This window comes from Leucoraja erinacea, chromosome 19 (assembly GCF_028641065.1).
Source record: "Leucoraja erinacea ecotype New England chromosome 19, Leri_hhj_1, whole genome shotgun sequence".
Taxonomy (NCBI): Eukaryota; Metazoa; Chordata; class Chondrichthyes; order Rajiformes; family Rajidae; genus Leucoraja; species Leucoraja erinaceus.
In genome coordinates, this window is record NC_073395.1 from 10,795,374 (window position 1) to 10,807,826 (window position 12,453).

At 40.0% G+C, this 12,453-nt stretch overlaps 1 protein-coding gene across 1 annotated transcript in view; it reads left to right on the top strand.

The window, feature by feature from the left end:
* LOC129706207 (sortilin-like) overlaps positions 1–12,453 on the top strand; it is a 97,016-nt gene that overhangs the window by 71,286 nt on the left and 13,277 nt on the right. The window contains exons 11-17 of the mRNA XM_055650270.1: positions 2,172–2,327; positions 3,952–4,058; positions 5,651–5,753; positions 5,863–6,034; positions 8,302–8,495; positions 10,243–10,432; positions 12,136–12,252. Coding sequence (XP_055506245.1) covers positions 2,172–2,327; positions 3,952–4,058; positions 5,651–5,753; positions 5,863–6,034; positions 8,302–8,495; positions 10,243–10,432; positions 12,136–12,252 — 1,039 coding nt within the window. The remainder of the gene's footprint in view (positions 1–2,171; positions 2,328–3,951; positions 4,059–5,650; positions 5,754–5,862; positions 6,035–8,301; positions 8,496–10,242; positions 10,433–12,135; positions 12,253–12,453) is intronic.

A 12,453-nucleotide genomic window follows, 5' to 3' on the forward strand; every position in this document is an offset into this window, starting at 1 on the left:
ACTCTCATGAGACCTGCAAGAACCCAGTGTTAAGCTTGGCTCCCAACCTACGATATACGCATCTAAAGTATATCTTTACTCCAGATTGGTGTCTTAAGCTCTCAATTATCGCTGTTTCCCCACCCATCCACACTTATTGCAAGTGACCCTCCTCCAGCTTGACCCACTCACCATCACATGCCCGACCACTCCTCCCATCATTTTCTATCTCAAATCCTCATCAACTGGCTGACCTGAACGCCCTCTATACATCAGACCTGACTCTCTCCATCATTCTATTCCTGTCTTTATTAATAGCTTCCTCATCTACTACTCATTTACGAGTCGTCCTTAAAAATTTACGAGTCGTTCTTAAATACAGGAGAGGTGCCGGAGGACTGGAGAGTGGTAAATGTTGTGCCTCTATTCAAGAAGGGCTGCAGGGAAAATGCTGGGAACTATAGGCCAGTGAGCTTAACATCTGTGGTTGGAAAGTTACCAGAGAGTATTATGAGGGATATACAGGCATTTGGATGGACAAGGGCAGATATGGGATGGTCAACAGTCAACGTGGGAGGTCATATCTCACAAATTTAATTGAGTATTTTGAAGAAATTACCAAAAAGGTCGATGAAGGCAGAGTTGTAGATGTTGTGTACATGGATTTCAGTAAGGCATTAGATAAGGTTCCGCATGGTATGCTACTCTGGAAGGTTAGATCGCTTGGGATCCAAGGAAAGATAACTGAATGGATAGCAAATTGGCTTCATGGAAGGAAGCAGAGGGTGATGGTGGAAGGTTGCTTCTCGGACTAGAGGCCTGTAATCAGTGGTGTGCCTCAGGGTTCGGTGCTGGGCCCGTTACTTTTTGTCATCTACATCAATGATTTGGATGCAAACATACAGGGCAAGATTAGCAAGTTTGTTGATGATACAAAAGTGGGTGGTTTTGCAGATAGTGAAGATGGTTGTGAAAGATCGTAGCAGGATCTTGAACGATTGGCCAGGGGGGCTGATGAATGGTTGATGGAATTTAATACAGAGAAATGTGAGGTGTTGCATTTTGGGACATCTAATAAGGGCAGGACGTACACAGTGAATTGTAGGCCTCTGGGGAGTATTGTAGAGCAGAGGGATCTAGCAGTACAGGTGCATGATTCCTTGAAGGTGGACTAGCAGGTACATAAGGTGGTCAAAAAGGCTTTTGGCAATTTGGCCTTCATCAGTCAGAGTGTTGAGTATAGAAGTTGGGAGGTCATGTTGCAGTTGTATAAGACATTGGTGAGACTGCATGTGGAATATTGTGTTCAGTTCTGGGCAACATGTTATATGAAAGATATTGTCAGGCTTGAAAGGGTTCAGAGAATATTTACGAGGATGTTGTCAGGACTAGAGAGTATGAGCTATAGGGATAGGTTGAGTAGGCTGGGCCTTTATTCCATGGAGTGCTGGAGGATGAGTGGTGATCTTATAGAAGTGTATAAAATCATGAGAGGAATAGATTGGGTAGATGCACAGAATCTCTTGCACAGAGTAGGAGAATCGAGGACCAGAGGACATAGGTTCAAGGTGAAGGATTTAATAGGAATCTGAGGGGTACCTTTTTCACACAAAGGGTGGTGGGTGTATGGAACAAGCTGCCAGAGGAGGTAGTTGACGCTGGGACTATCCCAACGTTCAAGAAGCAGTTAGACACGTGAATGGATAGGACTAGTTTATGGATATGGATATGGACCAGACGCAGGTATGCGGGACTAGTGTAGATGGGACATGTTGGCTGGTGTGGGCAAGTTTCCACACTGTATCACTAAATGGCTCCTCACAACAACCTGTTTGTTTTCATCTCTGTGGTCCCCGCCATCCCCCATCCCATCCCATCCACAAAACTTAATTCCTCCACATTTGCCACATTGACAAAAGTTCAACAGAATGGTATATGCCATCATGCAACTTTTCTTGGGATTCATGAAAAGTTGGTCAATTCAAGAGTGGCAGAGGGTCATTATGCCTCAAAAGCCGTGACTCAAATTCAATAGTCCTCAAACTAATGGTCCTCAGATAATTATCCCTGTCTTCCACCAGCAGAAATTTTGAGGAGGCCCCATTTGCTGGAAATAATTAAACTCTACAGCTTTTTATTTAAATGTAGTGTTTTTACTAAACTGCTTAATGTGTTGCTTAATATTTTTTTAGATACTGGGTTTGGAACAATTTATACTTCTGATGATCGGGGTCTTCTTTTCTCCAAGTCCCTGGAACATCATTTGTTTTCTGACACAAGTGGTGCAACAGATTTCACAAATGTAACGTCACTTCGCGGCGTCTACATCACAAACATACTCGATGATGGTAATTCAATAACTACCTCGTGTGAAAGATTAGAATTAAGCTTATTAAGAAGGATGAGGGGAGATCTCATTGAATACTACGGAATAAAGAAAGGCCAAGAGAAAGTGGATGTTGAAAGGATGTTTCCAGTAATGGGAGAGTCTAGAACCAGAAAGCACAACCTCAGAATAAAATGATGTACCTTCAGAATGGAGGTGAGGAGCAATGTCTGTTTCCAGAGGATGGTGAATTAATTGAATTCACTGCCACAGATGGGTGTGAATACCAAATCATTGAGTATTTTTAAAGGTGAAATTGATAGATTCTTGATTAGTAAAGGTGTCAAAGGTTACGGGGAGAAGGCAGGAGAATGGGGTTGCGAGGTAATAATAGATCAGCTATGAGTGAATGGTGGATTAGACTCGATGGGCTGAATGGCCTAATTTTCCTCGGACGTCTTCTGATCTAATATGTGCATATGTCTATTTTAATAGAATTGCTGAAATCTCAAATGGAAGTGTTAATGTATTTCACATTTTTAAGTTTTGAGTTAAACGTTTTGTTGTTCGTGTGTATATAAAATTTTCCCCTTTGAGACCTAGACTGTAATTCATTTTATGATCTCAGTGTTCCAACATTTCATATCTCCACGCAGAAACACAGATTTTCCCCATAATCTTGGTCTCATCCCATTCAGGCCACTCCCTCGAATGTTGCACTTCACTTCACCCATAACCCAGTTGCAGAGACATTAGAGACAATATGAAAAATGAGGCAGCAGAGAACAAAGAAATGCAGAAAGAGTGACACAATCACTTGAGAAAGGGCTGGGTAGTTACTCAGGACAATGGAGGGACACCAGCAGGAGAGAATGCAAAACAGAGAGAGGGGATACATCAAGTAGGCAATTAGAAAGAAAGAATATGCAATTATGCAGAAACTTTCATTATATGATGTCTCAATGCTTCACATCCAATGAATTACCTTTGAAGAGCAATTATTGTTACAGTATATCAAAAAAATCTGCCTATGCTAGAAATCTGAATCAAAAGCAGAACATGGTGGAAAAATGCAGCAGGTTAGGCAGCATCTGTGGAAAGAGAAATAAAGTTAACTTTGAAAGGTCTTCAACCTGAAACATTCATTTTATTTCTCTTTTTGCATATCCTGGCATTTTCTAGTGTTGTACAGGGAAAAGTTCATAAACAATCATGAAACAAGTAATAGATGGTGTTGGGTATGAAAATATAACTGCACAACCTTTTTCAAATAACTGTCATTTTTATGAGAGGGAAACCAAGAAATTACAGGAAAAATGTGCTAGCATTTCAGTATCAACAAAATGTCCCATAAAGAAGGTGGCTACAGGCACACACTCCAAATCAGCTTCTAGTTTTGAACTAAAAACAAATTTTCTGGGGTCAGGCAGCATCTGTGGAGAGCGAAACAGTTATTGTTTCAGGGCAAAGACCCCTCATCAGGACTAGTCCCCGTTTCTACATCCCACCACCGCCGTCTGTAAATGTTAAGAATTCGGTGACATATTTATGTAATTATACCATTGCATTTTCTCTCAGCTTCTTACGAGAAGTTTCAAATCAAAATCTTCTGGCATTTAATCACCTATCTTTTCTTACAATTGTAGACAATAATATTCGATCAGTAATTACATTTGACAGTGGAGGAGAGTGGAAACCTTTGAAAAAGCCAGATAACAGTCAATGCGATGCGACAGCCAAGAATTCACATACGGTTAGTAGAAATATTTACATTCAAAATGAATCTTTTCTACTCTGACTTCACTTGTGTTTATTCAGCTTTGTTTGCTTTAAGCGAACGGTGAAGTGACAGGACTGTAGTTGGGTTGATCTCCTGTCCTATATCAGCCATGTCCATTCTGGACATGAGGAACCCTGTGCTTGGCCATCAATGATGCAACCATTTCTGGCAAAAGCTTCGAAACCGTGCACTCTCTATTGCAGAAATGTCCACCTCAATTCAGCAGACCCCAATGTCCGCCCTCCTTTACACACAGTGCCATTGCATGCAAAAATTCAACAACATTCTTGAATCAAATTGTCGACTGAGTTGTTGCATTTTGTTGCGTCCGACCACTGTATTCAGGCACGGGTTGGCCCCAGACCAATCTCCAGAGGATACCTACACATTGTAAGCAAACAGCACTCTTCATAGGAACTAGATGAAACTGTATCATGGGCCAGATGTTCTGTAGGACTTGTGTTGTGTAATGCCTTCTGTGAGAAAACATAAGTACAATCCCCAATTAAGTACAGAATGTATAGAGGTAACCAACCTAGTCCATATGCAAGGGTCGCCAGATTTTGGCACCATTTTCAAAGTCCAAGGTGCAGCTGACCATAAAGGTGAGTTGCAGCCGTCTTCATACCAGCCCTTTGTTCAATGTCAATATGTATGTGTATGTATGTGTGAGTATGAGGGTTTTTTTCCCTCCATTCCCTTCTCCATTCCATGTGGAACTGTGCTTTCAACTACCGAGGCCTTGATTTCTGACATTCCACGTGCTCAATTATAATGTGCCTTAAAACATATCCCTATGACAGTGATTTAACATTATAAAGCATTAAACTGATGTGTTAGAAACATTATTAGGGAGAAGTGAGACATTTATGAAGTGTTACTTTGGTGTACACAGTGATTGATTGGTGAGTTGGACTGGGAAATGCCAACAAACATTTTGTTGAGTTAAGCTTTTACATGGTGGTGCATGAAAGCGGACTGTGCCAATTTTTTATATAGATGAGATATCATAAATGCAGTCTTACCTGCTTCTGTGCCAGCACTTTCTCAAGAAGTAGTTTGTTATTGTTCAAAATGCTATACATTTCAGTGATCAACCGAGATAATATTTTAAGTGCAAATTAAGTTGAAACATATTTGAATTTATTCAGCAGATGTAGCAGGTTATTTTATTGTGAAACTAATAGGTTTTCTGCCCCTCCTGAATCAAGCTTTCCTTAAAGCTATGAACTCTAGTTTGAAATTCTGCGGGGGGGTTTTTTGTGTGACAGTTATCAGGCAGGAACAATATTCGATGCAGCATTGATCATATATTACCACTCAGTAGGTAATATTTGCTGGTATCAGATTTACATTCTTTTTTGCCAATTTCTGCTATATTAATAAACCTTGAGGGAAAATAGGTTTAAACTGCTGACTGTTTATGAACTAATGTTCTAGCTCATTGATTTATCATATAAAATTGAATATAAAGCTGCAATGTCAATGCTAAAGGCTGACGTTTATGCTGATTGCTACCATTCCTCTACAATGTCTGCAAAAAAAATGATTGTCTTTGTTTCCAGTGTAACCTCCATATCCACGCTGCATATAGCATCTCCCAGACCCTGGATGTTCCTATGGCCCCACTCACTGCAGCAAATGCAGTTGGACTGATCATAGCCCATGGTAATATACCCATTTCATTATCGATGATCTCTGTTTTGCCATTTTTCAGACAACTTTTCTTTTGATCTCCAATGTGAACTGATTTTTCTTCGTATATCTATTGCGACAGGTAGTGTAGGAGATGCCATCTCTACAATGATTCCGGATGTATATGTATCAGATGATGGCGGATATACTTGGTCAAAAGCACTGACTGGACCCCATTATTATACCATCCTTGACTCAGGAGGCCTAATCGTAGCAGTGGAATCCCATGTGGACAAGCCCATTGACATTATAAAGTTTGTAGCTTTCTCAAAGAATATACATAGCCTTGTTAGACAATTGACAGCCATGTTTGCCTTATAAACAGCTTAATTTTCTAAGTTGTTGTCATTCATAATGGATATCAATGATGTATTTAAATGCATGCCTGAAAATCATTTCTGTTTCTGCTGTTAAAGTTGTAAATTATGTCTGTAATTCAAAGTTACATTGGTAATGAACACCAAATTTGGTAACTGACATGTGTCTCTATTAACAAAAAATTCTGGGATTAGAGGTAGGACATGAGGCCTCAACTAGTCGGGAGAACATTTAGGCCTTTCTCCACAAATCAGGCTGGAAATCTGGTACAGGTGCACAACCTTTTATCCGAAAGCCTTGGGACCAGACACTTCTCGGATTTCGGAATTTTTCGGATTTCAGAAGAAGATTTTTAGCGTAGATTAGGTAGGTAGCGCGGGCGGCTTGAAAAGTCTGGAGCGGCTGCCTCACCCCGGAGACCAGGGAATCATTGTAAATCATTCCTTAAATGTTAGTCAGTTAGTTTGGAGGGATTTTATGGGGGGGGGGGGGGGTGAAGGGGGAAACATTAATTCTTAGTCCCCTACCTGGTCGGAGAGGAGGGGAGCGGGCAATGCCTTACCGGGTCGCCGTGCAGGTAAGCTCCGGAGCGCTGTGGCCGCCGACTCACAACATCGCGGAGCTGCGGGCCGCGCTGGATTTGGAGCGCCGCGCAGCCAGGGGTAGAGTTGCCGGGGTCGGAGCTCCAACCAGCGCCGCGATGTTGGGAGTCGACGGCCACAGCGCTGCGGAGCTTACTGCACGGCGACCCGGTAAGGCATTGCCCGCTCCCCGCCACTCCAACCAGGTAGGGGACTAAGAATTAAAGTTTCGCCCTTCACCCCCCCCCCCCCCCTTCACATAAAAACCCTCCAAACTAACTGACTAACATTTAAGCAATTATTTACAGATGTTTAAGTGTCTCCCCGGTCTCCGGGGAGGAGGCAGCCGCTACAGTAGTAGAGACCTGGGTTGACCGTGGGTCGTTTCGGGTCAAGTTTGGCACCAAACGCGAGGTTTGGTGTGCAGACGACATCCTGGAAAAAATGTCCGGTTTTCGGAGCTTTTCGGTTTCCGGAACTCCGGATAAAAGGTTGTGCACCTGTATAAGTTGTTTCAGGATCTGCCTTCAATTTCTTGGTGCTCACGGAAACCATCTGAAATAAATCTTTCAGGATTGAAGCCCAGTTCCTAATCTGACCACCCAACCGTTGTTGTGGTACCCTCATAAAATAAAGTGCATCTCCACAACCCTATGGACAGTCCAAATAAAGGCTGAGATGTGAGAACCTCTAACTTTAGCTGAATCTATTGTGAGGCCCTGTCATCACAGCAACGGATTAAAAACCCGGGCGCAAGGTTGGATAATATGTCATAAATAATTCCCAACAGAGTCTTTGGCAGTTCTAGGAGACAACCTTAAATTAGTTTGGTGTGAATTAAGAAAATCTAGAAACTTTTACTGAGTAAATTCCAACTCCATTACAATTCCAGTGTAATGTTGAATTCTTGTGATTGGTTACATTTAGAATTCAAAATGTAAAGTTTGTGGTCATGAGGTAGACATCTCAGATTGGGGTCAATCCAACATGGTGATAAAAGTAGGACATACATTTGTAGTTTCTAATAGTGGCCACGTCATTTCTTTGGAGTAGCTAGAATTGCTTCAATTTCAAACAAGATATATCTTTTATAAAAGCCTGAGGAACCCCATATTTGTTATGATAACCCTATGTTATTGCAAGAATTTAGTGTTTCAAGGTGAATAATTAAGCATTTTAGTGAATGCTAGATCTTAGCAGGCTTGTTTTTCCGTGACGGAATGGGTCTAAGTCTCAACAAGGGTGACTACGACAGTGAATATACTGTTTTGTTGGGGGGACCATTCCTGCTTCTCCTGGTCAAACAAAACAATGTTTTAAAAACCATAAGAACTTCAATCCTGGTTGCTGCTTTTGGCAGGTTCTGTCTGGTGAGGAAAACCTCAATGGTTCCCACTCAGGCCTCTGCTGAAAATGACACCATCGGAGTCTGGTTCTAGCTCATCTCAACTAAATACATTAAATGGATCATAATCCATATTTGTTATTATTATGATTCATTCTGACTTACTTTGGCAGTTAGCAAAAAGCTGTCTGTCCACAATTGTCTGTGTGAGGTTTCCTTATACTTTTTATCAACAACTATATTCTCATACATAGTTGCATTTTTTATTTTTATAAAGGTATTCAACTGATGAAGGGCAATGCTGGAAGAATTATAACTTCACAAATGAGACATTTATGTTTGTGGGGCTTGTATCAGAACCAGGAACAAAATCGATGAATATCAGCCTCTGGGGATACAAAAAAGAAAACATTTATTCAACAACTTGGCTATCAATAACCATTGACTTTGAGGAGCTTCTAACCAGAGACTGTAAGTTTCACTGCTCATTTTGTTGATTATTTTATTCCTTGCACTGAGCAATTCCCATCACAAGGCAAAGGTGATGGGTGGGGAAAAAACGATTGCCCTCTTCCATCCTGGATGCTGTTTTTGGCAGGTTTTGTCTGGTGAAGAAGATATCAATGGTTCCAACTCAGAACTCTGCTGACAATAACATCATCTGGTGTCTGGTCTTTATATTTATAAATTCTGTTAATATGAGGAAGTGGACATGATTTAAAATAGCAAATGGTCAGATTAGAATAAATATTGGCTAAGGGCCCAACTTCACTTTAGCTGAGTCTGACGTTTGCAAGCTTCGAAACTTAGGAAGCTTTTGGTCAAATATATTTATCCAAAATATATAAATATATATTTATCAGCCTTTGGTTGAATATATTTATCTTTGTATCTCCCTAACTGATGACACCTGTTGCAACATTTTATGCACTGTGGTACCATGTTTTAACTGTGATCATTTCCTGATCTTGATGCAGATAAATTGGTAGATCAGCTCTTGTGATCAAGATTTCAAAAGTTGTTTTGTCATATGCACCGGATACGAACTAGAACCATGAAACTCTTACTAGCCACAGCTTTAGAAGCACGTCAATGAATGTCAATCTACAGTCGGTAGTAAAGAAAGCAAACTCAATGCTAACATTTATTTCATGAGGGCTTGTATACAAAAACAGGGATGTAATGTTGAGGCTTGAAAAGATGCTGGTAAAGCCGTATTTGGAATATTGTGAGCAATTTTGGGCACCATATCTGAGGAAGGATGTGCTAACTCTGCAGGGGCTCCAGAAGAGGTATACAAGAATAATCGCAGGAATGAGTAGGTTAACCTATGACGAGCGTTTGTCGGCACTGAGTTTATACTCAGAATGGTGGAGTAGACTTGATAGGCCAAATGGCCTAATTCGACTCCTATTTCTAATGGCCTTATGACCACATTGGATGCAACAGCAATGATAATAAATGTGCAATAAATTACCAATTATTCCAAATATGCCAGCCTATGATAGTGCAAAAACGAAAGTACGTAGAGCAACTGTAGTAATGCAAGGTCCATAATGAATTGGTGTTTAGGTAGGGTTGTGGTTGGTTTTGTGCAGGGTAAATCAAGAACCTGATGATTTGTGGGCAGAAGCTGTCTTTGAACTTGGAGTTAATGGCTCTTGGACTTCTTTCTTCCTGATAGTAGCAGTAAGAAACGAGGGTAGCTATTCAGCATGGTGGTGTTCTTCAATGGTATTAACTGCCTTCTTGAGCAGTGATTCCTGTAGATACCTTCAGTGGTGTGAGGTCTGTGCCTGTGATGGAGTGGACGATGTCCACTACTTTCTGCAACTTTCTTTGTCTTTGGGCATTTGAATTACTGAACTAGGTTGAGATGCAACTAGTTTGTTCTGCACCGTAGACCTGTAGATGTTCGATAGAGTATTCGGAGACATACTGATTCTCTTGAAACCTCTGAGGAGTAGAGGCATTGATGAGCATTGCATCAATGTGCTGGGGCCAGGGCAGATAATCGGAGATGTGTTTGTCCAGGAACTTGAAGCTGTTGACTCTCTCCACCACTGTCCCACCAATGAGGACAAGTGCATGGTCCCTCAGTTTTCCCTTCCATCTCCACTGGATATGTCCGGGCAGAACAGTTTACATGTCATTACTGTGAAAGATCTTCTATTCATTAACCATACGTTTCTTAAAATGGAATATTTTCTTCTTTCAGGTGAAGAAAAGGATTATGTCAAATGGTTGGCACATTCTATCGGAACTGGGACAAAAAACGATGGCTGCATTTTGGGATACAAAGAAACATTTCAGAGACTTGCCAAGGCCTCCGTATGTAGAAATGGGAGGGATTATATCATCAACAAAAAACAAAGCTTTTGCCCCTGCACTCTAGTTGATTATATGTGGTATGTGTCAATATAGATATTTAACCATCTTCACATGCCTGAATTCTGTAACTCTTGTATAATTCAAAAAAAAGTCTGAGTATGGAAATCTGGTCATGGAATACTTTTTAGATGTTATCATAATTAACCATATAACAAATAACTGCGTAGAAAATAATTGCGTAGAAATTTTGTTTATTTTCTAAACAAACTGAAAACTGTTGTTTTATTTGTCTTCAATGTTCAAACATTTCAAATGGGCCCTTCACTATAATGTATCTGTTTTCCATTATATTTAATAATCTGTCGAAGTTGTTTGTACTTTAGTTCCAGCAACATTCTAATATTATATTGGAAAGCTCAGAACAATTGAGTGAAGGAAGCCTTGTTAGGTGAAATTTCTCATTGCAGAAATTGATTCGGATTCATTTTACATTAATATCTGAGACAGTATTCTCTAAGTCCAATGCGGAGAACAAGGGGCAGCAAATGTTATAGCAGGAAGACTATAGGTGTGAACAAAGAATAAGTGGCAGGCAAGTCAAGGAAAAGAGATGTTCATAGTAGGTAGATTAGAATGAATAAATATATTTACAATAGAGAAGTCAATGGTTATGAAGAAGAGGCAAGAAAATTAGTTGAGGCCAAGATCAGATCAACTATGTGTAGGAAGGAACTGCAGATGCTGGTTTAAACTGAAGATACAAAAAGCTGGAGTAACTCAGCGGGTCAAACAGCATCTGAAGAAAAAGAATAGGTGACATTTCAGGTTGAGACAATTCTTCAGACTGAGAGTTAGGGGAGAGGGAAACGAGAGATATAGACGGTGTTGCAGAGAGTTATAGAACAAATGAATGAAAGATAAGCAAAAAAGTAACGATGATAAAGGAAACAGGCCATTGTTAGCTAGGTGAGAACGAGAAGCTGGCGTGACTTGGGTGGCGGAAGAATGGAGAGAGAGGGAATACAGGGGTTAATTGAAGTTAGAGAAATCAATATTTAAGATCTGATTGAATGATGGAGTAAGCTTGAGGCCTCCACTGCTGCCTATATCTGAGCTTTCTTGACAGGAAGAACCAAAGCAATTTCAATATTTATACCACTGGGAGCACAGACATTTGCAATGAGAAGATTGGGGAGCAGAGTGAAACTTAAAGCAGCAATAATAAAGGAAAAGAGACATTTACCAAGGAGATTCAGAGCATGCAGATTTATTGAGGAAAAACACTTTTATGATTAAATATATTTATTCTCAGTTACACCAGGAAAATTCCTTGTCTATATGAAGCTCACAGAGTAAACAGTATACATACAGTAATGATAAATATATGTACAGTATACATACAACTATGAGTACAAAACATTAGAATGGTGCAATCTGAAATAATACAACAAAAAATTAAAGTCCAATATGGGAATAATTGAATGAGAAAGTTAAGAATAAGAGTACGTGGCAGCACCTCCATGAAGGAGGTGCAATATCTGAAATAAAAACGGATAATGCTGGAAATACACAGCAGTTTATGTAGCATCTGTAGAGATGAAAACAACAGTTAATATTTTGGGTACATGACCTGATATCCAAAATCTGCTCATTGAAATTTTATCAATGGCAAGGTGTAAAATGTAGTCTGAACAACAATGCAATTTAAGCAAATACAAGCAAATATAATTCTCATTGATTGATAATCATTAAAAATATTTTTTTCATTTTCCCACGTAAGTGATTTTGGATATTATCGCGAAGGAAATAGTGATGAATGTAAAGAACAGCCAGACTTAAAGAATCGTGTGCTGGAATTCTGCTTACAAGGCAAAGAGGAGCTGTTGAATACAGAAGGGTGAACTATTTTTTAAAACATTGATAACATCTCCTATCTTTCTGCACGTTAAGTTGCTAATGTGCATTACATATAAGATGTGATTTAGTTACATCAAAGGACGAGTCCACCACCGATTATCCTGCAACTAGTGGTCTGGTACCTCTTTTAATTCAGATAAAATAACAAAAACGCACTTGAAATCTCCACCCGCCTGGAAGT